General features: G+C 40.4%; 1 protein-coding gene across 1 annotated transcript; it reads right to left on the bottom strand.

Annotated features, from left to right (window-relative positions):
- Positions 1-156: 156 nt before the first annotated feature.
- Positions 157-26,177, bottom strand: LOC145905510 (unconventional myosin-X-like). The gene is made up of 48 exons (XM_082992731.1): positions 26,003-26,177; positions 25,358-25,465; positions 22,837-22,992; positions 21,257-21,444; positions 19,461-19,547; positions 18,916-19,091; positions 18,225-18,238; positions 17,789-17,873; positions 17,505-17,608; positions 16,123-16,252; positions 15,682-15,714; positions 14,827-14,945; positions 14,211-14,357; positions 13,697-13,797; positions 13,074-13,233; positions 12,877-12,945; positions 12,663-12,745; positions 12,498-12,603; positions 12,355-12,435; positions 11,993-12,117; positions 11,670-11,781; positions 11,302-11,463; positions 10,767-10,964; positions 10,367-10,444; positions 10,042-10,116; positions 9,636-9,773; positions 9,231-9,440; positions 8,984-9,082; positions 8,466-8,543; positions 7,987-8,065; positions 7,635-7,774; positions 7,118-7,287; positions 6,774-6,977; positions 6,531-6,664; positions 6,201-6,331; positions 5,758-5,961; positions 5,231-5,398; positions 4,848-4,958; positions 4,464-4,583; positions 3,967-4,193; positions 3,240-3,453; positions 2,848-2,984; positions 2,532-2,670; positions 2,061-2,173; positions 1,776-1,920; positions 1,150-1,320; positions 769-944; positions 157-304 (listed from the first exon to the last, which is right to left on the bottom strand). Exons 1-48 carry the CDS (start codon positions 26,027-26,029, stop codon positions 157-159), a joined length of 6,180 nt encoding a protein of 2,059 aa, XP_082848857.1. The 5' UTR covers positions 26,030-26,177.

The following is a 26,177-nucleotide window of genomic DNA, read 5'->3' as shown; positions in this document are numbered from 1 at the left end:
GTGTGGTAATGTGGAAGCCATTGATATAGATCGCTGTGGTCCATATGGTGACCCTGTGGAAAACCCCTGATTTTAACATTCAAGTTTGTGGCTAGAACGACAAATGCTAAAGTTTCGTTAAAATCTGAACGCAATAAAAGTGCTCGGTGTCAACTTTCAATGCTTTCGGCGGAAGAGGGCGGTGACGTAAGCTCGCATGAGTTTCACAATCTCATTAACTTGTTCTGCGGTGAAGGAAATGTCCCCTCTTGACTCGGTCTGAAGTCTGAAAACATTCGCAGATCCCGCTCCGAAAGACTGGATCCTGAGAGGAAGACACAATAACATGTTCAACTCAAGGAATGTAGCTGCAAAATCTTGTTTAATTGTTTGGAACAGTGGTTCTGAGACTTTTCAAACGTCAGAGCCGAATTCGAAACCGGCCGCAGCAAACCCGAGACTCTATTTGAAAACTTTATTTGTAAGTGGGCATTTGACCGAATCAAACATTTGGGCCGTAGTTTACCAACAATTTTGTTTTCTGACGCCAAATAAACTGCAGGGAAATATGGACTCCACGTTACCCCACTACTATGGTAAGCGCCACAAGAAGGGTAGTTCAGTCAATTTACAATTTGCACTACTATGGTAATGGTAAGTTTTTGTTTCATAAAATAAACTGCATTATATTCATAAGACCGATAAGCAGAAATGTTGAGAGCCAATAACTCCAACAAGTTTCGTGTCTTTCCGCGTTGAAAACGAACCATTGTGTTCGATCAAACTTACTTTTCATATGAGAAATGATCCAGGGACTGTGAGTGACCTCGTTTGAACACAGTTGCTCCCTGCGCCGATATCGCCAGAGTGAGAAGGGTTTGACCGAACTGCGCGTCGTGATTTTCAACTTTAAACAAGTAGGATCCGTATCCGGGCCACCGACGTGCAAGGTTAACATATTCAGCCTGAAACAAATTGTTGAGATAAAATGAATTAGACGGAATGAAGAGAACGCGAAATATGCTGAACATAAAATTATGCAAATAATATTTAAACATCAAGCACCCAAATACAATGCCAATAAATATCAACCACGGGCAGAGATGTCCCGACATCCAATAACACAAAAACTCCAGTCTTATTGTTTAGTGAGATTATTGTGATACTGACCACGGCGTCTTCTTGCGGCATTCCTCTCAATCTCCTCCATCTATCCAGGACGTTTGATTTGACATCCTGCAGTTCCTCCAGGAAGAGAGTCCTCTTCATCTCAACGCTCTCACCTTCCTCCTTCACCTTCTTCATCCCTCTCTTCCGGAACGTGTTGAAAAGACTCGACCCCTGAAAGAATTAAAATCTGACGAAACTCTTCGTTGACAAAAACGATTTGTTCAATTTTAACGTTTCGGCCTCTATTCGCTTCGTCCACAAATCAAAATCCTTTGTTATTTTACTAACTATCAATATACGAGCTGATTTAAAGAATGACGATTAGTTGTGGAATACGATTCATGCGCGGTTGATGCCAACGTCCAAATATAACTCAATTTTCTTTTGAACAAAAACGACTTGAACGCGTGCGAACAATAAATATGCGGAATAAAATGGCACAGGCACCGATAAAACCACAGTTTATCGAGTCAGGCCCCCATGGGAACGGATAACTAGCATGGGATGAAAGGATGTGTTCAAAGAGGGGGAGATCTACGTGGCGAGTTTGAAATTTTACGTAATTTATGAGAACGTCTTAATTATCGAAAAAATCAAATTGAGACCGAATAAAAACCTTTACTCACAGAACGTTTCTTGGCTGGCATTGAGTTTGCATTTAATTCATTCGAGAAAGAATCGGTTCGTTTGAAGTAGAAGTCTTCGTTTTCGTTTGTGATCTCGTAAGCGGCCATCAACTTGTTGATTGGATAATATTTGCCAATGTCAGCACTGGAAAATGAAATCCATGTTTTATATTCGCAAAAGAAGTCTTGAAAATCCATTGGCATTTTTATATTTTTATGCTTTTTGTTGGTTAAACGGAACGAAGCAATGAAGATAAAGTTTCGGCTCCACTTAAATAAACTTACTCAATATTGATTTGATGGTAATTTCCTTCAGCGAATTGCAACCTTAAAGCTGCGATATCTTTCAATGCGTCATCAGATAGAGGGTAAAGTCCCTGTATCACTTGTTCGTGGACCTGCAACATTAGGGAAGTTCTGAGTTAATGTTTTTAAGAAAGCTAGAGGTTGTATGAAATTTATTTTCTGCATTGGAAACTCCTGCGTTTAGAAAATACAAAATACAAAAATGAGTAAATATTTATTTTAAGTCAAGCACTCAAGGTCAGTGTTTCCCGAAATTTTTTCGCCAAAGTTATTTGAGTTGAGAAGGAACCCAGACGATTTAAGGTGTCCAGTAGCTCATGTAAGGAATTCTAGGGCTTCGTGAAATCCGCGTTGGATGCCAGGTTACCATGACGACAGAATCAACCGAGGCAAGTTTTCAATCAAAAAAACTAAAATCACTGAATGGAAACAGAGAAACTCCCGACTCACGTCTTCGTAAACGAAGTGATATTCGATTGAGTCTTCCCGTGCATCAATCGGATCGAACACACAGTAAAGTTTGAAGTAGAATACCCATTCCGAATCCTTACCGCCACTATCCGGATTCGTTTGTGATTCCGAGTTTGTTCTGTTTAAATTCGAATGTTTCGCGTTACATGAGAAAGGGTTAAATTACATGATGCGAAAATCTACTTTTGTACGATAATATTATTATTTTCTTCTTTGAGCTGTGTGACCAATTACTTGCAACGAATTTGTAACTAGACTTCTCAAATCAAGTAAAAAAGTTCGAACGGCAACTTACTGTTCGAACTTTGCAACGATATCAGCGAGGAAAGTGTTTGGTTCAATCGCTCTGTCAACATCGCCCTTGTGTTCGAATAATGCGAACGTGTTCTTATTCCCTTCCACGTTCATTCCATGCTGGAGTTTCTGAACAACCTGAACACCAAAGTTGGACGTAAACTGTCTAAAGTGACTCCTCTAATTTAAAGTAAAAACATTTTGTAACTAAAACAACGAAACGCTTCTGAACACATAAAAATGCAGAACATAATTTAATAACAAATATTGAAAAAGAAGCATGTTTGCCACCAACCAACAAAACCAGATCATCAGAAGAAAATACAATTCAAAATTATACAAGAAATACTTCCGAGTGTTCGACATTACAATTTGCAGCAATGCTCTACTTGCCTTTCCAGCAGTGGTGAAAGAGTTAATGTAGATTTCGCATGTTGCGCCACCATAGCAGTTAATCACAGTGACCAGGTCCCTCATCTCCAGCACAGCACAAATCTCAGCAATGGAAGGAACCATCTCACGTCGACGTGACGTCTGCTGACTCAGCGCATTTTCACCGAACTCAGCATAAGCTCCACCAAGAGTACCAGGAAATCGCTCTTGTACCCTGATAACGGATGTTAATAAACAAACGGTGAAAAGGATCCCCGAATAATCATTACTGTACAGATTCCCAGGCATCTTATGGCACATTTGTGTGCAGTCAACAGCGTGAGGTAAAATAACCCGACCCGCTGTAATGCAAAACTACTGCTTAGTAGCAAGTGCTTCTCAGTGGCGCACGCCCCACCAGTTTTGCCCGGCAAAATCGTCGGTGGGCGTGAAAGCTTAAGACATTTCTTGGCTTATCTCTCATTAAACGAGCATTTTGTTTCAAATTTACTGGGAATACAAAGCATTGAGGCAAGCAATAAATTCTGGTTTACCAACAAAAGTGGGGTTAGAGATGTTTTAGAATTAGCGCTCAGATCAGATATTCACAAAATTTTCGTCTGCGAAACCTAGAACGATTGTTTAACTTAACCAAGAACCCCCAAATTTAGTAAACCTTTTGTGTTAAGGGTTCCGCGAACTCTACATTGGATAACCAAGTTATTTACACACTTTGGTGACGTCATACCTCTTTAGATGCAGCTTCAGGTAAGACAGCACAGGACGTGATGGGTGGTACGCGCAACACATACAAGCTATGAGATGCCAGTAATGCGGACATGACGTCACATGAAGCTGGTCACACATTTGCTCGTCTGTGGTGAGTTGGAGGGTGTAGATGGCGGTTTGTTTGATTAATTGGAGATAAAGCTCGTCCTGGAATAGCTTGGAGCCGTGGCACACTCGCATGATCGCCTGAAACGAACAGATAGATAGTTTGTTGGCTGGACGGTGTCGCAATGCTTTTTGATTGTCTGTTTTGAATGCTGATTGACGTCAAGTAAAACTTTGATATAAATTGTGATATGTGAACATCGTTCCCCACTCATTGCAAAGGAAGATCCACAATTACCTGACAAACGTCATAACATGTGCAAATATATAGGGGAGGAAACTCAATTACAGGCGGGAATTCGAGAAATATCAAAAAGCAAAATTTAAAAACAATTTTTTCAGTTTTTTTACCTGGAGTGATTTCGCTTCCTCCTCAATGTTCTGAAAAGTCCGTTCTTCCATTTGAAGGAGGACGTTAAAAATCCTCACAGCCTCGTCCCTCAACGTGTAGTGGTCGTCACGAGAGGGCACCTGTGAGCAAACATCGGTTGATTATGATTTCTATGCCTTTTTTTTCTAAGTAGCGAAACCAATACTTTCATATTTTTTTTTGAATAATCAACTTGGTTCGCAAGCAACACAACAATGTGAGCAATGTTACGTCACAGATAGTTCGGGTAAGATGATGTTGACGCCATCATGGTTTTATGACAACCACGTGGATACTTGCAGCACTATTAAGTTTGCGTTAGCATTGGATTCTGGGACGGATAGTTGTAATAATTGCTGGGTCACCTGTTCGTATGGAAGGGATAGCAAAGGGGATCTTAAAGGTTCGCTTGATTGCCTGAAGATTGGGTTCCTTTTGTAGATTAAGTCGATCTCCTTTTCATTGTCATCTGAACGCTGTTGCAACATACACAAATTTTTAGTCATATTTTCATACACTATGGTCAACATGCTAAATATAAGTGAAATAATGAAATGCTTTGGGCAGAGTCGTTTTGTTAACAACATTGTAATAATATTTCCTGATGTGTTTTTTAAGCAGGTAATTTCAATGCAATAAGCTTTTCGCCTGGCTACTTAAGTGGCAAGATAATCACCAGACACATTACCGACATATTAGATCGAAGCAGTTGCGCAATAAGCTCAGTTTCAATTCTACACTTCTGTACCTTGATCTTGTCCATTAGGATCTTTGTTTTGGTGATAATCAGAGGTTGTCCATCTATCATAGCCTGGATCTCACTGCTCCAGATGTTCGCGTCTTCCTCTACCTCCGTGCTGAGTCGGAGGGTGTGCTTCCTCCCGTACACCACAATCTCCCACAAACCTGTCTGCGTCTGTAGTGAAATAGAGGTGGCGTAACTTCTAGTATAGAAAGTGTGGATCCAAACTACAGCTGCCGGTCAATGTTCAGTAATATTACACAAAAAATGACATGCTTAACGGGAATAAACGTATATTTCCCTTGTATTATACCAGACTGATCCTGTTTAAACAAGTGCTTTTTGTGTAGGCAACATACATATTATTAAACTTTATTACATTCGTTTTATGATTTTAAGTGTTACGTGTTTTACATGGTAAGACGGAATCGTCCAGCTATACAGGATCTCACAGCGAGGTTCGATTAACAAGTGTTCATCTCTAGTAAACACACGAAAGCTCACTTTTACTCCTACATACACCAGGGACTTACAAAGACGTTCTCGTCCGGTGAGGTGACAACACAGAGACTGTTGAGTCCCATCGACCCGATCTTCTGGGCATCGCGGTTGCTGTTCTTGAAATATTCGATCGCGTTTGGTTTCAGAACGAACCACCGACGTTGGTGACTCACTTTCTGCTTCTCGTAAGATGTTTTAAGCAACCAACCTTGCTGTATGAAAGAATCCTGGCCAGCCTGAAAGTGTATTAACAATATTTGAGATTGTGGGCGAGCCTGAAGAGTTCCCTTACCACAAAGAAAATATGTATTGAGTTATAAAAGAAAGTGTTACTGACTTTTATTTTCTTGACAAAACTTATTGTGTAATTTTTCTAAAAATTCACTTTGTCGTTTTGATTTGTGACCAATTGTGAAGCAATCATTATAAAACTTGAAGTCAAATGGGATTTGGTTTCTGTCTGTTTAACACGTACCGAGTCGCCTGAACTTGCTGTGTTCTTGCTCTCATTGAGTAAAGTGATCCAGTGATGCATTTCCTCCCCCGAATCACTCGCGAAAGTGTAAACACGTTGCGATGTCGTCACAGTGAACGTGTTCGACTTTCCTGCAGTCACAAACCACTTAATATTATTCACATCTTGTCGCCACGATGCCACGATAGGAGTAATTGGTTATAATGTAGCATCCATAATGTATCCGATTCCTGAGATTAAAATCAGTGCCAGAACCCCTAAAGCCTATTTATATTGTAACGTCTTTTCCTCAAGAGAAACTGCCAACTTGCTCAAATACACGAGAGTCACCTGACACAGATGTTGCGGTTGCCTGGGTAACGGTTTGACCGTCGACCGTCATCAGAGCGTTCTTCGGGTTTGCGAACTCGCTTTCCATGTTTGCTATCTCTTTCTCCGTGCTCGATACAATCTTCATCAACATGCTGCGGAAAAAAAGTTCCACTCAATAACATTTCACAGTATTTTCAGTGAAAGTCCACACTGCATCCAAAGACTTTTTACCAAACGTTGGCGATTCTGGTTTAAACTCACCTGTACCATTCCCCCGCCTCCTCGCTCGATTCCGCCGAAAGGTGGTGCACTTTTGATGACGTCATAATGATGTCAATGCCATTCTCTTTCTCTGTGACGTCAGTTACGTCGGATATTTGACTGAGGTCGATCGTCCCCCGACACTTGGCGTTCTCTTCGTCGTTATCGTAAAACTTCAACTCCTGGTTGCGCAGCGTGAACCATCTGGATTTGGTTATTTGTTGTTGTACCTTGTTTAGTGTTTTGTTGTTGTACCTTGTTTAGTGTTCAAGCTTCGTGTAACTTAACTGCTACGTAGAACTAACAACGGAAATATAATATGAAATACATCGCCGACCACCAACCTTTTCTGCCAATTCTTCCTTGGGAGAGTTCCTCTCAGAGTTCCTTTGCCACTGTCAGCTTTCTTAAACAGCCAGCCGCACTTTAAACTATCCTGTTTGCTTCTGAAGATCATGAAAGTGCTGTTACTCAGGACGCACCACCGTCTCTTCCACTGGCTCATGAGGCCACCCTATAACAGGTTGTAAGGTTGTGCAATGATGTGTTTTCAAATATCAACCAATCTTCACAGTGGCAGAAGTTGGTGTGACGCTTGCTAGTTTGTTGCTTAAATGTTGTTGGCCAACTTACGTGGAGTTGAATTTTATTTCCATAACAAACTGAGCCATTTAGTTGTTGCACTGATCAATGTGATACGTAACAAGCGAACTGATCAATATCAACAACTGTATTACTATTACATCCTTAAAACGTCACGAAATTTCAGTGCGCCGTGAGAACATATTGGACGAATGCGAGTTGTGAACACTGGGAACCACGAAGGTGGAAATCTCAGTCCAACATATTATTCCGTCTAACCTTCACGTCGAGGTAGGAATGAAAGTATACGTTGGGACTCCACTTCTCTGCGACCTCCATACCGCCACTAGTGGACGTTCCATCGTCACTCATGTCGTCATCATCGACGTCATCAAACGACGAATCAGTGTAATAACTCTCTATAGTGGGTAAACGCCCAAGAATAATGTTTCATTATCAACAAGTTTGATTGAAAACACCAGCAATAGTTCAACCCCCATGCATCATTTCAATACAAAAACATTGATGACGTCACGACAAATCACATGATGTCGTCACTACTTTGCCATAGAAGTAATAGCACCCCGTGTCAAAACTGCGAAATTTTAAAACAAAGCGTTTAAACACTTACCGTCGTCCATATCAGACGTTTTAATGTCTTCCGCTTCGTAATTCTCCTCGTCATCTGGAACAATTCCATCCTGTGTGTTCTGTGGGTCGGGGAAATATTTGTTTACTAACTTTTTCCATGTAAGGTTGAAATTAACCTTTTACACTTGTTGTTAGTTGAGAAACGATAAAGATTAACTTTAAATAATCAAGAATCAAAACCCTTGTCTGTTTGTAGCAAAAGAAAAACGCACACAGGCAACTGCAGAGTTACGTTTTAATAGAATAATATCAAATCGTTTGCTCTTAGCATAAATAAAACGACTGCCATATTGTTGTTTACTAATTGTCACCCAGTGCGAGAATACTTCCCTGCAAACATAAACAATATAACCACAACCTCTTCCCCGTCTCGGAAACTTACAATGTGACTCGTCGCCACCCAGGTAACTGTTACAAAACAACGTGCAAATCAGCTTAAAACAAAAACAAATATCGTACATTCATTTGATCGACGTCATACGATGTGTTATGCATCATTGCGTCCACTTGGCTTTCAAAATCTTCAAAACCCAAATCCTGGAGCAACAAAATGTTTAAAAAACCTTCTTTTTTGTCCATAGTATCGCCAGCACCCCGAACTTTGCTTTGTGGTTGCGAGTAACTCGCTTATGCGTTGCATAAATCACAATATTACGCACTCGGGGGCAATTTAAAATCAATCAGTAAACGCCATTAAACTATAGACCAATTATAATTTAAACGGAAAATTATTTTAAGATGATTTCAGACCTAATACAAGCTGACTTGCTACGTAACGAGGATGACGTCATCGGATTGATTATCGGAATTACAACTGATAAGAATGATCTCGGGTTACGCAAAATCATTTGTTAGTGAATTTAAAAATAGCAACCACCATTAAACAATCGAGCCGGATTGAATTGTTAGTATGGACAAAATAAAATCCTAATAACATTCACAGTGTTGTTTGCACGCAAACAACTTATATTTGTAACCTGTAGAATGTCCATTCCTCTGTTTTCGTCTGCCTTCTCGTCGGGGTAATATTCCTCACCCACGTTCGTTACGAATTCATCGGTTGCTTCAGGTTGATCCTGATTAAAAATTATTAAAGTCAGCAAAACAAACAAAAATTCTTTTTTGTAAAAATACCAGATTAGTTTTTTGCCAACTTAGATTGTTCTTAAATACCTTCCAGTATTCTGAATCATATTATGACATCACAACACTTATTCTCACCACTTCCAGCGCAAGACTCTCCCTGGCCTCGCTTCGTCGATGCATCTGCGCGATCTCAAGTTCAAGTTGGAAGATCCTCTCCATCTCCTCCCGTTCCGCATCATCAAGCTCCTCCTCACCACCGGATGAGAGCATCCTCTTGTTTACGGTTGAGTAAGCACTGTCTACGTCAGCGGAATCTATGACGGCGTCGAGTGACGCAAGAGCCGATTCCTGCCCGAAGAGATAGGCGAGTTGTTTTTTTTACAATAGAAATATGATTTGAATCTCTTGCTGGCGGAAACCAAGAAACAATTAAATTAAAAGTTCCAAGTGTTGGAAAGTAACCAACCCTAAAAGCAAGTATTTTGTTTAAAAGATCAAGATTTGTTTCACAAAAACGTATACGTAGCACACACAAGCACCCACGTGTTCGCCATCCATGGATTTGCGGGGGCTGTACATTTTTTCACAAGGTGGGGGCGGTGGGGGTGAAGGAAGACCCTCAGCGTCCTCCTCCAATCCGTTCTCCGTCGCTTCCCTGGCCATTTCAGCCTCTCTCGCCATCTGGAAAGGGGAAATTTCACCAGATAATCAGAGAGTGGCCAAGTATTGTGGGAATGATTAACACACAGAAAATATTGCACTTTTCGTGTTACTTGTACAAACATGTCAACCAATTGCTAAAATAAATCTTTTCAGTATTTCCACTGCAAAAATCAGATTGTTGAGATTTAAAGCAATTTGGTGTCTGGGTTTCTTCAAACAATCAACACAGGAAAGGTAACTTTTCCTTCTATGCAAGGAAATCAGAAAATTTTAAGGTTTTTTTTACCACCTCTCGTTCCTGTTTCTCTCTTCGCCTTTTTTCTTCTTCCTCCCTCGCGAGTCTCTCCCGTTCCAAGCGCGCCTACAGAAACCATTTTCTTGTCTTAGTTTATTCAAAAAACCTAATTTTTGAGAACAATTCGCCCAACTTTTGAAACCTCAACAAACTTATTGCAAACACAAAGTCAAACTTTAAATATTAGCCAAACAATTTATGTGGAAATTCATAAAAGTGGAAGAAACCGTTCTGTTCCAGGATTCTTACACAATGTTATTGTGACCTTTAAATTTATAAAGCTGGGGGGTAAAAGGAAAGTAAGGGACGGACAAACCTGTTCCTCCCTCTGTTTCCTCTCCCTTTCCATTTGTTCCTTAAGAGCCTTGAGTTGTCTGTGTTTCTCAAGCAGGATCTAAATAATGGGAAGGTGTAAATATGAAGGTTGCCATGGAAATCGTATCATCAAATGCACACAATGACTTTTTACACAAAGTGACAGTGCTTTGGGTGTATTTAGTATTTTAAGTAGAAAATCGTAAACTCCAAGTGTGTTTATTGATAGTATGTTGTCCAACAATGTTGCGTCAAGTTTCCTTGCCAGCAAGCATCAATCACTGAAAAGAGGTCACGCAAATGTTTGGCATGTGACAACTAATATGACATGCATGGGTTGTGTACTCCTGTGCTAAAACTACCAACAGCATTGAAACCATCCAAAAACAGCAACATCCTACCTTAAACATCTTCCGGGCTGCCCGCCCTCTCGTGTATTTCTGGAAGACGATCGTCGCCTCCGCCCTTTTTCTCTCCCTCTCTCGTTTTTCTGCGAGAAGAAGTTTGAATAATTTTCTTGCTTTCCTTCCTCTCTCGAATTTCTGCATTGTGATGATCGCCTTGTGAACTCGTTTGAACTTCCTCCGCGCAACAAACCCCTGAATAATGGCGGGAAAATAACAAACAAGTTTTTATACAGACCCCCAAAAAACTAGGGTTTCACAAAAGATATGAAGGCACTGAATTTGTCTGTAAACTTTTTGTGCGACAGGCACACGAGAACAGAACAAATAAATTGATAACGTTAACCATAGTAAGAAACGTTGGTATTTACTTCTTTTACTTTGGGGACTCCCAGACAATTAAAAAAACCTCACTGTGTTTCGCGTTAGGCCAAGTAATATTTTACGCCACTTGGTGTCGTTGTTGTTCCATAATATTGGCATGCATTCGATCGCGATACTTGAACCCACAGAAATCATACAAATTGCTTACTCGCACGAATCGTTGTGTGTGTACGATGTTCTTCTTCAGGCGAAGAAAGTATTTTCGCGCCGCTACAGCTCTCATCACTGATTGGATGATAATAGCGGCACGTGACACCTTTTCAAATCGCGCCTTTTCCAACTTTTGTTCGAGAATTTCCTTCATGAACGCCTGCAGAGTTAAAACATCCAACGTTACGTCATTATTTCTTATCAATAAAAATAACACAGAATGTAAACATTGTTCGAGGCAATTGCGCGGTTACGCAGGGTTTTCGCATAAGACCCTTGAGTGAAAGATCTGCCAGCAGTTCGCGACTTAAACCAAGACGGCAAATACTTTACACCTGTGAAGAATGGATCTTGTTCAAATCCCACCTTTGTATTTCCGAGTCTCCAATTCGTCCCTTCGGGGTCAACCAAGTTCAAAACTTCCTTGCTGTGATCAAGTGGTTCGTTGGATGACGACAGAGCGCAAATCATTCCGTATCTTAATGGTCAAAACATTTAGCAGTTAAGCGACAGAGACTGGTGTGACTAAATGCATGATTTGTGGTCCAACATGCACATTTTAAATGGTCGAAAGTGGAGGAAATTTCTACACATGAATTTTTAGTTATTACTAGATCCATGTCGCGTGAAAGCAACAACCAATCACAGACCTGGATCACAGACCAGTTCTAGATAGTCACGTGACCCACCTGTCAAGAAAGTCTTTGTACAACCGCCTGACCGGAAAGCCAGCCTTCCTCACTCTCACAGTTTCCAACATTCCCGAATAACGAAGTTGGTTTAGAACGACCCCGGGGTTGAAGTTCTCCGCCACCTAGTGGTGAATAACAAGTTTGTTACAAACTTTCTGATCGCGGCGACTTCTGCTGATATTTTTGTTGCTTTTGAACGGGATTGTGATTGTTAATATTTATGTTTATTTGCGTATATTATGTGCATTAAATTTCCTTGTTCCTGCGCAACACAGGAAAAATAACAAAAGTTAATTATTTATGTAACTAGGTACCCACATATGCATTTTATACATTGTGAACATTTTACAAGTAATCACCTTCTCCACATTTGGTTTCACGCATCTCACGAAGAACGGACTTGCAGATGAAAGTCTTTCCATTAAAGCGTGGAGGGATTTCTGTCAAATTGTTAAATGTATGGAAAATCCAAATTAACTTCAACTGTAGAAAGAGAACTTACTTTAAAGTGGCCACTTGCTGTTACGGCTGACTGCTTTTTCCGACCTTTCCCGGAGTCTTCCGAAGTTCCCCGAACTTTCTCAAACATGTCGTAGATAAGATCACAGCTATGAAAAATAATGTCACGAGTTTTTTTTTAGATAATTAAATTAGTTAAAATATAAACCTGGAATCCTTCAACAAGCCGAGTAAATCATCACGAAATGTATCGCGGTTTTTCTCCAGGAACCCATCGATATTGTAGAGAACCTGCAATATTAAGTTAGCCATCACCCACGAACGCATAAAGCAAAATGGTTTGGGAATACCCAATCTCAACCTAGCCTTAATCCAACTTCAACCCAGCCTAAACCCAGCCTCAACCCAGCCTCAACCCTTACCTCCCCAGCGTAATGTCGAATCCCGAACTGGTTTCCGGTCACTCGAGGTTTCACGTAGAAGGGATTTTTCTGCGAAAAAAAACATAGTTAAAGTTGTGACGTAACAAAGCGGACACTAGTGCTTTAAACTCGAAATACCGAGTTGTTAAGGAAGTTGTGACGTAACAAAGTAGGGTGAAAAATATGTTTTTACTTACCGCATGTTGGTTGTGGAGTTTCTGCAGCAGGGATTTGTCCGTTCCTTTCGGAAATCTACTCTCCTCGTTAATAAGTGACATCAAACCGAGGTTTTTCTCCACCAGGTCGAGACACTCACTGTTATCTGACCACTGGACGTCGCACCAGTCTATACCTTCCCTGTAAAGTGGAAGATTGTGAAATGGTGGCAACATTGGTCAAGCGCCCGACTCATATACCAGTAGGAACCTGATCGGGATTCCAGGCCAGGATATCCTGGGTTCGAATCCCGGTGTAGTTAAAAACGATTATAAAATGGTTGGGATTGAAATCACAAAAAAAACACAAATAAGTTAACAAATTTACTAGGGTTCGTGTGCAGGATAGCATGGGTTCGAGTCCCAACGTGGTATGTTAAGATAAAGCGAAAAGTTATTCCCCACAGATATTACCACGACCGAAGATATAAAATACAGGCGAAAAAGTGAAAAATGTAGAGAAAAAAAATACAGAAAAGGTTTTTTAGGTCCTTAATTAATCTAAATAACAAGTGGAGGGGAATGGGAAGATTGCATGGTTTCCATTTTTTGTTGCATTAATTTGTGCTGTCCAATGCAGTAAGTGATGTTTTACGAAGACTCACTTGTTGTATTCGATTTGTTCCAAGCTGAAAATGTGCCGGTTAAAAAATTCCTGTAGTTTTTCGTTTGCAAAGTTGATGCAGAATTGCTCAAAACGATTCACCTGAAAACAACACATGTAGACCCGGCGATAGAAGGTGACTGAATGATTGCAAAGATTTCAGTACTTTCTCACACAATACATTGATGCAACAAGAACAAATAATGTATATCTTGAATTAGAAATAACTGTAACCAAGCAACCCTTTAGCAAAACAAACTTATATGTCCACGTTTCTGGGCTTCAAAAATGTAAAAAAAACGTTTGTAATTTCGACTCTAATCAACATTGATAGAAACGCTGCTGGTTTTTGAGCAATTATAGCAACTGCAGTGTAACTCTAGCTGACATGTATTGTTAGTTTAAAGGAACTGTTCTTGTGGCAACCCTCGCCGGATGGCAGACGTAACTTCGGTTGCAATAAAAACATTTTATACAAGGACTTTTTCTTCATACAATCAAAGCAACTTCGTTACCGAGAAGTTCTCAAAACCGAAAATATCGAGAATTCCGATGAAATGGAAGTCGTCCGGTCCCTTGATGCGGTGATTCACCTTCGAGATTATCCAACGGAATAATTGGGAGTAGAGCGCCATAGAAAGGGAGTCACGTGAGTCGCAGGCCTGCCAATCAGAGACAAGGAATATAGTATTTCATGGGCTCGACTATAGTTGCACAGGATGTAATACAAAGAAAATTTTGTGCATTTTTTGGAGCTTCTCATTAACGTAGTATGAATATATAGACGTGTAACTCTTTAAAACGTTGGCGTTTGAGCTGAATATGATATTTATTCTTGTTCAAATGTTGACGCGTGACTGTGGGAACGAATTGCTGACTCATGCTTACGTAGATCCGCAAGTGCTGAGTAACCGGGTCAGGACTGTTCAAAGCTTTAATGACGCAAGACAGATTTACACAAACATTTGGACAGTTTGTTTACACAACACCACAAGTGCCGAGCTAAAAAGAAAAATCGTTTTCCGACCGTGCGTTTGAACGTGATTACGTTGTACAGAAAGTCTACTTTGGATACGAATTTGAGTGGTTTCCACTGCAAGGTCACCATGACCTTGTGCTTGTCTCATCTACCTGATCCACGCTTTGCGGTGAGGTTATGTTTTCACCTCTCAACTTCATCGTCCTCTCTTTCATCACCGCCTCCAACCTCTCACTGTCGATCCCGAGCAACTTGGACGTTCTCTCAACAACTGCAGGGACAAAATGTAACTTCCTGAATATGAAAGCTATGGGAGTCTGTATTACTTTACACTGGGTCTGCGCAACACACGCAAAGTGCACGACTTTCCACAGCACATATTATTGAATCTTTATTCTCTCTACGTTAAGAATTAAATGACTCACAGTTTTCACAGCAAGCTTTTACCACAAAGTAGGCAGAAATCCAAGATCTGTTTACATTACTTCTAAATGAACCACACAAAGTTGTCTACACACAAACAACTACACATGCTTGTGGCCGTGATATTAGATAAGACACAAACCATTAGATGTGAACGTTTTACCGAGCATGCACTTGAGTCTGAATACAACATACCGTGGTGAGGTATTTGATTTAACGTGATAACTACAGGACCCCATGCTTATTTTACATAAATTGTTTTTACAAAAGATTCAACTCTAAAAATTAAAATATGAAACATTCAAAACAACACGAAAAGGTTTATTGTTTGGCTTTTCCATCCAGCGAACAATATTTTTCGTTTTAGTTATGTTTATCGCGAAGTTGTCACCACAAATGCTTCATTGCAAGACACACTAAACCTCCTGGATCCTACTCACGGGAATATTAGTTGCGGTGATCGGATTTAGTGCACATTCTACATGTTGTTGCAAATTAGTGTTGGCTAACTTGGGAGTTAATTAAAAGCATGCGGATGATTCCATCTACAGACAGCTACAGCCTACAACCAGCAATACGTTTACCTGGCAAGATATCCGGTGGAAGAAACGCTTTTCCTATGTTACAAAGTGGAGGAAACGAAAGTAGTTTACATAATAGGAAACTAAACTTAAAACAAGCAAGGAAACGGATTGCTTGAGTTGAGTGGTCGAGGTTAAAACGTACAAAATCAAAGATATCCGACCATCGTTAAATTTCGAAAGACGTGATTGAGAGAAGGCAAACGCCCAAGGAATAAATAAGGAGCAGAGAACAAAGAAAGAAACCAAGTGTTTACGTCCGTGGTTAAATTTGGTCGAACATCGGGGTCACCAACAAAGGCAGGATAAACACCAATGCTTATAGATAAACTTTGTGATACAAATTATTAAAGCACTGATACCCGTGTAAAACGAAATGTTATGTACTGACCAATTAGTTATACATGTGTAATTGTATAAGACATACAAGAAAGAAAGACTTACCGTCCACATCAACGACTTGGGCACCACCAGCGTTGGCAAAAGCAACATTGCCAAGTTGGAGAATCCCAGCAAGCACACTTTTCATGTCCTGCTGTTGGCCGTCTTTGAAACCAATCGTTTTGAGCGCTTGCTAAACACGAAGAAGGGAAAGTTAAGGGGTTGATATTTGTTCTTATGAAAATATGTAGCTTTTCGGGTCGTGAAAACCATCCATGGCAAAGCCTGCATTTGCAACAGTTCAGCAATTCATGATTCCGAGTTTTAAAACAGCGCTGGCTCGAAAGTTCATCGCATCAAATGTCCCCAACTCCAAACAATAAAAATTTCACGATAATTCATCACTGTGACGTAACAAACTGGCACGAAAACATTTAGGCCTTGTCACGTCCGGCGTGGTATTGTGACGTCATCATTTCCGAACTAGAGATAGCGTGTGAATGAAAAGCGATCAAATAAGGTCGACACGAAATAAGTTGCAACTTGCTGGGGAAGTTCGACCTCACGATTCTTTTTACACCGAGGCTTATATTGTTATCTACGAACGATATTCAAAACATATATTTTGTAAGTGATGTAAAAGCACAATTTACATTCGGTAATAAAGTATAACCCAGGACTTGCTTTCGAACTGATTTGGATTAAAACAATTTGTTGCCTATTTCTGGTACATTGGTAACTGTGACGGGTTTTTTGATGGAAATACATGCGAAAGCAAAGCTTTGTACGACTCAAAGTCACATGACCAGATATTATTCACAAATCAACATAAACTTTGTGACGAATGCTTGGAACATTGCTTGGAAATCAGTAACTTTGCACGCAAAAGTACCCACAAAGCAGACATTTTGATCGGAATACCGAGCAACATTTTTTTCTCTTGTTATATGAATTAAAAAACACGTATTTTAGTAAAGGGAACAGCACGTGGTCTACGGCCACGGAATGACGAAACGGTTTCAGGAAAAAAACAGGTTTCAAATTACGCGGGAGAACAATTGAAAGATTTGATCCTTGTCACGTGATTTCCGCAAGTATCGGGTTTAGTTTATTCTGTTGCGAATTTGCATTACTGGTGTTTGTGGATATATAAAGCCTTGCGGCTTCTAATTCAGAAAGGATTTGACCCGAGGTGTCAATTCGTTTTGAATTCAAGATCGTGGTTTCAATTGAATTGCAAAATTAGCACAGGTCGGTTATTCTCGTTTTGTTTATTTATAAACACGTTTATAGGTCAATATATTCACCACACAGAACAAGGAGTCGCAAAACATTGAAAATAGTGTTATATATATTTGTGCTTTCTAATGGTCAAACACGAAGAAAGAACCGCCTTAAATTAGACGACAATTTGTTTTCAAACAGTCCTAATCTAGGGGAAGTACCTCTAATTGCTCCCAGTCTTTGACGTCATCGAGGGTAGGATCGGAGTCGCATCCTGATTGGTTGAGATAGTGGTAGTTGGCGGGTTCACCCAAGTGCAACTTGTCTGCAAGTATTTGCAAAATGGTTAAATTGTCCCAGCAAAGATACCCCAAGGTTTTTTTTGTTTAATTGTTGCCTTAACCGTTCGTTCGGCATAAACATGACGTCATACATTAAAAACAATCCATCGAGATATCACGAGATTATTTCGTGTTTTAAGTTATTTCATGCAAAGCAGCCTCACCTTTTTCATCTTGAGAAAGACCGCGGACGAGTTGATAAAAAATGTGATAATTCCTCTCTCCGGGGTTCTGACGGACGACTCTATGCTGTGATGACGTAAGCACAATACTATAACGTCACGTTTCAGTTATAAAAGTTCGTCGGCGTCGATAAACGAGAGCGAGCCGTGACAAACGTCAGGGTGTTGCAGCACGAGATAAGTGTTAATTTAACTTCGAATAAATTTCTGCGGTCGAACAAAACCACTAACGATATCAAAATAATTGGAGTGTTTTTTTATAATTTTATGTAAATATGAAGACCTCGTCATCGGTCTTATACATCATACGCCTTATGTATTTTGCACGATTGAACTGAATTGGTTTCAAAATATTTTCAAATAAATATAAAATATTACAACGTCTTTCTATAATATTGTAATAGTCTGAAAACCTTACCTTCTCAAGGAGATCTGGGGTTCGCGGACATCACAGGGGGTTAAGGGGCGATAATTTACAAATACATAGTTTTGTTCCATTTTAAATTACATGAAATGTTTTTTACGGCGACTTTATCGAATGACTTGCCAGGTGACAACGGTGACGTTCATAATATTGGTATTATAGGGGGTTTCCCCACCAAGACCGGCCACTTTAGACGAGCTAGGCAAAAACCCAGCGCACGGACAGAAGGAAAAGCAAATTACAAAAAACTATATATTGGAAAAACCTTCCAAATTGGTGCGACAAGAAACTGCTTAAGCTTTAGTGATGTAATAAACAACGACATGGTCGCCAGATAGTTGTTCGCTGGGGGCCAAGTTCGCCAGCGGTGTTTCCGATTTAAAAAAGTGCAAAATGTCCCTTACTTTTTGATGCAGACGGGGAGGTGCCGACAGACGGTTATCAGCCATCTTGGTAAATACGAATCAGCAAGAAAGGCATGGAGTCTCTTACAATATTAGGGACTATTTGAGTTCCACCCGGATGTATTTATGCTAAGGTTGGCCTACAACCATTGATAAGATTATTTGACCACCTTTGATACCAACTTTAACCGAGGTAACCAAGCCTAGATCCTTTAATCCCAACATATCAACCCAAGTCCCTAACAATATCACCGCAGTCCCATATAGACACTGAAGGATACAATCAGTTATCCGAGCCCCTTTGATCTGGCCAGCCTCACTGAAGAGAAGCTGGATAAACTTTCCGAACCGACTCGAATTATTGTTGTACACGGTTTTCGCGTTCCCGAGAGCCTCGAGTAATGGACTGCTTTCAAGAATGGACTGCTCGATCGAACGCCCGTTGTCCTTTGATGGTCTGTTGGGGAAAAAATGGAACAGGGTTTAGAGACGGCAGGGGTCACGAAAGGTCAATCGTTCTTTGAGCGATGATTTAGTGAAACCTCATGCCCGGTTACAACGGTTTAAATAATTTTCACATATAAACAAAAGCTCGAAGCAGAATTATTATTGTTCCACAATCTTGGGAGACACAGCTTTCACAGCTTAGTGATCGGGAAAATTCATGCGCCGATTCAACTCATATAGACCAAGGGTTTGCATCACAAGTTGGCTGCACAAAAACCCCAAGCACCCCGGCATTCGGGATCAAACGCCTTTGAAAACCTACTGCCAGTTTCCCCATTCATAAATTTCCACATGCCGTGACGTCATAGGTTAAACTCACTCTGTCTTGCTGGAAGCTCGGCTGACGTGGGAGAGATAACTGAGCATGAATTTGGTCGTTTCCGTCTTTCCAGCTCCACTTTCTCCGCTGAATAAAATATTGGGGTTATTAAAGGTCACACAAAAAGTTGTAAAATATTGTTTGGGGGTTATCTCAGGTTATACCGATATCAGGGGTTATTATTGGGCCTTGGGGCTACATGTATATGGTCATGTTTGGTGGAGTTTATTAAGGGCGAGGAAGGCGCCGCGACACCAAGCTGTCAACAAGTCAATACATTGCATTGCGTTATTGCAATAAATAAATACACGCACATTCAGCAAAACTTTGGTGCAAAAAGTGATTCGAAGGCAACGAATTCGCACTGAAGAATCCTAACATTCATATGGCATTTGGAAAATTCTGTTGCTTTTCCTTCACTCAAATTTCCCCGAAATTTGGCACAGAAGATAATGGGGGAATACCCGGCACTGACGCACTTTCGTCACGAAGACCGAGATACAAAGAAATTTGAAATGTTGTTGGAATCGAGTTCCTTCGGTCCAATCTCAAAAGAATACAACATGAAGCGAAACGGCCAAAAAACTGTCAATGAACTCCTATAATTCTAGAAGCAATTAAAAAACAGAACCACGTAAATTTGACGTCACGTCTGACGTCAGCATATTGTTACGTTTGTCGACGTTGTTTCCGTAGCAACGAAATACAAGAATAATAACACGTGTTTGTAACGATACGAGTTGAATGCAACAACACAGGCCACGCAACAGTGTTTCCAAAAAGTTTTCTGCCGTGGTAAAATGTTGGTTCCTTTCGCAAGTCTCCCTCGGTTGTCATAGTAACCGTATTAACGTCAATTAGCGATTCACTTTCTGCTGTACTTGATGAGCAGGGAACAATTTTTCAGTTAACGCCGTCACAGACAAAGTGCTCGGTTACAATTATAGCATTAACAGAAAAGATAACGAAAAGGTGTTTGCACTAAAAGCAGGAAAATTTGAGTTGCAGTCCCAGCAACTCGTCCGTCAACTTAATTTGAAGATTTCCAAAACAATTCGCTTGCGTTCGATTACAATAGATAAGATTTCCAAAATGTTTTAAACAGGATTCTGTTTAAACGTTCGTTTGAGTTACGCCGAGTCGGTCTGTGGTTGTTGAGGGAAATACAACATAGAAATCAATCTTTAAACCTTATTTAATTGCAATTAACCAAAACCTTTCCCCGAAACACGCCGTGCGTTCACATCAAGTGTTTAAATACACGCATGTCCATGTTTAGCGCTAATCTCCAAATCATCCAATTTTACAATTTTTGTTCTCACACCAAACTAGACTCAGTCGTGACCTGTTGCCATGGCAACTGTTAAGCCAATCAAAGGTCAGCTAATTTGCCACGTCACACATTACCGGAAAATGCTAAACATGATTCGGCGCCAAATATGCACCATGCGCTTGTGGGGTGGAAACCGGGTTCCGGGAAAAAATCTTTCGTTTAAATCTGCTTATAATGGAAATAATCGCATGACGTTCTGTGGTGATGTGGATTGAATTTAAATCCGGACCCAGGGGAGCGGAGGTAACGCGTTTTCAAACTTTTCAAACTATCGACATGAGTATGAGACGGGATATGCATAAAAAAAACGATTCGTTTCTTTATAAAAGTTTGCCCCCAACGACCTCACATAAATGTTCAAAAACATTTTCAACCGAAACAACCCCAGGGCTGACATTTCCTATAGATCGTTAACAAACCTCCTGATGTTTTACTTGTTCTCATGGGATTCAAGTCCACCCACCTGATGAGCACACATTGATTTTCCTCCCTCTTCCACATGCACGTGTAGCACTCATTGGATACAGCGTACACGTGTGGAGGTTCCTCTCCTAGGTCCTTGTTTTTGTATTTCGCCAAAACATCGTCGGAGTAGAGGTCGTGGAGGCGTTTGTAAGGGTTCACAGAGATTAGGATTGAACCGATGTAGGTCTGCGCAACAAGGTTTATACGTCATCACTGATGACGTAACACAGGATTTAATGATTCGAGCACGGCTGCTTTCGGTTATTAAAATGATGGAAACCCCTAATATGAAAGTGGTACAAAAACAATGAGCGGGTTCAGCATTATACGAAGGTTGAGGTTTTTCGCTTTTGCATGGTCAATAATTTGCTTTGATATTCGTCCGTTTATGTTGTGAAGCTTTGGCGTGAATCGTGTTATGTCTGAGTGATGTTCGCAGAAACACTGAATCAATTTCAATCGATTTGTCGGGGCGTCGTCTCAGCAAATCAATTAAATCACTTCAAACTTGGGAAAAAATTCTGATTACTCAGAAGCTTTAACGCAGCATCGTTAATTACATAAGATGGGTCGTTTGAAAATGCGTCTTCAAATGTGTGGTGTTAAAGACGGTTCCACTTCCCAGGTAATTATATGAGGTAAGTGCGCGTAAACCCTTCCCCGGGCTACGTCAATCTGTCAAGGTTCGTGTGTTGCGCATTCGGTGACGTTAATGTGTGGAATTGATAGCTTAACTAACGTGTGAAAAGTGATCACGTGACTTGAGCGTTCGTTCACGCGAAAATATTGCAACAAATTGTTCGTAACGCTGGCGGTTCTCGAGGTTAATCCGTTCGTGATTTGTGTTTTGTGTTGAAACAAATCGATAAACACCCAAGTCGTTGTTTACATAAAATGTGAAACAGACGTTGAACGAACAACCCAACGATTAAAGTTAAAATTAGTTTTCGGCTATTAACATACATCATATAACCAAATGTCTCGGGGAAACCAAAACCTCAGGTTGACAAAAACCCTTGTACTTTTGCATCCACAGAATCCGTGCAATAAGGTTGCCTTTACATATTCAGACAAAGATCCCCGACTTCCACCGAAATATTCCAACACAATCACACACATCCGAAACCACAACAAAACCTTAACCGAGAACCAAACCCTTTTTACTCGGCATAAACTTTTACGTTCATTCAGTGCGCCAAAATTAATGCGTGTTTTATGTAAATTTTTATTTAAATTTTTATGCAAAGTAAGTGCGATTAACACCGGGTGGATAATTTTATGAAACTTTAATAACGTTTAAAATGTTATGTTTTTGTGTTGCAGAGCGAACATTCATTTTATCACAATCGGGTTGAAGCGCAGGAAACACAGGCGCAAATTATTCACTGCAATAAAGATATGAGGAACTAAGGGTGTGGAGACTCAACGAAGGCAATTCTGTCGGTCGCACAAATCAACTTTTGCGACAATAATCGCGATCATTTTCAGCCCAAATGCAAAACCAAATCACTCTCAATCAAACCCCACCCAAGGTACAAATTATAAACACATCTTGTTTGTAAAAACGTAAGCTCTTACGTAAATGTCGTTCTTCTGATATCTGGTGTTCAGATTGCATAGAATAGTAGCTTGGTTCAACTCGGAGAGTTTCGCCATGTCCGGGACTCCATCGTTGACTCCATTCATCGGCTTCACATCAGACCCAGTTACCTCCGAAACCCACTTTCGTTGTTCCTAAAATAATTCCAACAGTTTTTTTAAAGCATCCACAAAATACCCTTGGTCACATGCATTTGTATACTGTAGTTCCCAATTAAGCTGACCGCAGGTCATGTTACTATTGCAACAAGCAATTAATGTTTACACTTTAATTTAGGCAGTGCAGCTTATTGACTGTGGCACTGCGCAAGCTTTTACACTAGCAGGCACACAGATTTCCACTTTGTGGTACCTTTCGGTCAACGTCGATTCGCTGGCCACAGTCAACAGCTGCACTTATAAGACCTTACAAGTTGAAACAGTGTGTACACCCTGTTTGCAGGGGGTATTTTTTTCCGCCCATGGTTCATATAGAGACAGTAAATATAAACTAAAGGCATTTACCTCGTGGTTAAACACCAATATATCGGTTCAACTGCAACTATGGAACAAAATAAAAATATGTTTTGTAGAAAATTTAAAGACATTGGGATGGATCAATTCATCAAGTAATGAGTCCATAAAAAAGATAATTTCCTCGTGAATCAGCCTTGAGATCGTTGCCTGCTGCCGTTAAACCGGGAATTTTTTGTTTCAGCAAAGCTCCTTGTCCTGAAATGAATGAGGAGTTCTACATCCATTGTGACGTACAAAACGACGGGAGCCAAAATCCTTTCACCAGTGTTTTAAGTCGCTTAATATCAGGAAACGTTTCAACGCAAAACTCACAACAATGGCTTCAACTAAGGGCATTGAAATCTTGTGTAAATCGAAAGCATTGAGAAATTGTGCAGGAGAACAGAGTAAGTTTGAGCGGCATTAAAGCTTTCAGGGAAGCTAAGTTGCAGGAAATACACAAGCTCTGTGCGTGACGCTGAAAATGTCACCTTTTTTGGCAAAGAAAACAATTTTTCCCCAGCAGTAGAACCATTCATCTTCTACCAATCCAATAATACGCAAACGATTCTGCATTCCCTTTAAAAACGCCAAGTTATCACTTTTGTGACGTCACTTTCGCACGTATCTTTTCGAATGGCGGATGAGAGCAACGTATTAGACAGGCGGCAAAACTTTCCACGACCTTGGTTTTGCCCCAAAGAAAACCGCTCGATTGTGATTATTACTCCTGTACTACAGTGAAAAGAAACTGCCCAAAGCCATGAAGTCTGCCCAAAACTTTCAGTTGTTTTATAACGGAGCGGTGAAGGTTTGTGCTAGGGTTGCTAGGCCGACAGGCAATATATATCGGTTACTTCCACAGCTACATATTTTGTGGCATAACAGTTAGGACAGGGTGCACAACATCGTAAGGCACGCATGACAACTTGGGTACGCCATCGGTTTGAAAATGGCAAGGGAGCTGATTTTCAATGTTTGAAAATATTTTCGTCCCGAATTGTGATTTGTTCAATGAACTTTCTTTGTCAACATATTCAGGACATCGCCCTTACAAACGGCTCGCAAATGTTTGGCAAGCATTAGTAAGTTTCGGCAAATGTCAAACTCACATGGCAAGAAGAACTGTAACTACCTGTATTATAGGAGGAAGTAAAATACCTCCCACTCTTTCAACCGAGAAACACGTGATTGCCACGAGAATGTTGTAAATGTTTCTCAGGAATTTCCAATGCATTTGTAACAAACTAAAGTTAGTTAAAGCAAGGTTTATTGCCTGCTTCGTGGTTTAAGCCAGGTGACCACAACTTTTCGTGCAACATTGACCGGTTAAACGCAGGCATTATTTTCACGCTCAACCGATCTTCAAGGCGCGCCAGATAAACTTAACCATAGATCAAGCGAAGGCCGTTTTTCCGAATATCAATACATCATGAGGTTAAGGCGTCCTTTCTGTAGCGAGTTGTAATAATGACTCATGGCCCGGTTTACAAGTGGGTAAAGACACGTGATTTAAGAAATGTTTGGTCATCAGCAGGGCTGTAGCGCAGACACGAGAGAAACATTGCGATCGCCGACTTGTTAGGGATGCGATCGGTCCGAAACGTAAACAAGAGCCAAGGTACAGAATTGCGTCAAAGGAAGCCACGCTGAGTCACAGCCGCTCAGCAAACAGTAACGACAACAAGTGTCTGGTGAGTGCTGGTTGGTTTTTGTGGAACTGTTGGGTTGTAAGTTATGTACGTTGTGGTTCGCAAAGGACTTGTTTGCGGTCACGGCGGTTGCGGAAGTGCTTGTTCCACGTAAACTTATGGTTAGCTTAAAATTTTAAACCAGTTAAGTACTGTACAGTTATTTCAACATAAACACATTAAACACGCGACCCCATTTTGTCCCTTCTGCTGGTGCCATGACCCAAGTTCGTTTACAAAAATACCACAATAAAGCAATTCATTCCACATAACGAACGAAACATTGCTTCAGGCTTTTTTATAGTACCACCTACCTCTCCATAGTCAGTCTTGTACACAACCTCCACACCGTCGCATTCAACAACCACAGCCGGCGTCCATTCGTCTGCGTTTGAACCATTCACCAACCAAACTCTTCCGCCCTGTGTTACAATAGATGGTTTCACTATACACACTATATGATGTCAAAAAAGAACATTTGAACTCAATATATTAAATGTGCAGCCGATGGTTTGTTATGTAGAGTTGAGCTACACTTTCGAGGATATTTATTGATAACTGTTAAAATGATTTGTTGCAATAAATATCAAGTCTGTTTGGAATAAATTAACATTTTTCTTCAGAGTTAAAGTGCATTTTACTTTGTATTGACTTTGTTGACTTGAAGCAACTGGTGAGTCCAGTCAACTTTCATATGTAAGTATTTCACTGGATCTTACAAACATTACTTAACAATTGGTCACAAACGTTCAAGCACTTCCAAGTGCCTTTAACACAGCTAGGAGAAATTGCCTCCACGCCGCTTGTCTCGGGCCGGTCATCACAAACCCACGTGTGTGACGTAACAATGCACTCTATGATACCGAATGCTGTGTTGTTTTAAAGGTGGGCGAGTAAAAGCATATTTACGCAATAGAGTGTTTTGATATATTTGAATAATGTATGAATAGAACACTTACCACTGTTGTGACGTCAGATTCGGCCATTGTTCGCGTATAATCCGTTCGCTGGTTGAATTGAACTTATGTCAAAAACTAAATGATTAAAACATGCATTGCATTAGGACTATTACCTATGCTGTAAACCAACATTTGATGATTAAGTAAAGTAGCACAGGTTCCATGTATTATGCAA

This window comes from Ascidia mentula, chromosome 6 (genome assembly GCF_947561715.1).
Source record: "Ascidia mentula chromosome 6, kaAscMent1.1, whole genome shotgun sequence".
Classification (NCBI taxonomy): domain Eukaryota; kingdom Metazoa; phylum Chordata; class Ascidiacea; order Phlebobranchia; family Ascidiidae; genus Ascidia; species Ascidia mentula.
Note: the sequence above shows the minus strand (reverse complement) of the source record. Positions and strands in the feature narration are given on the sequence as shown.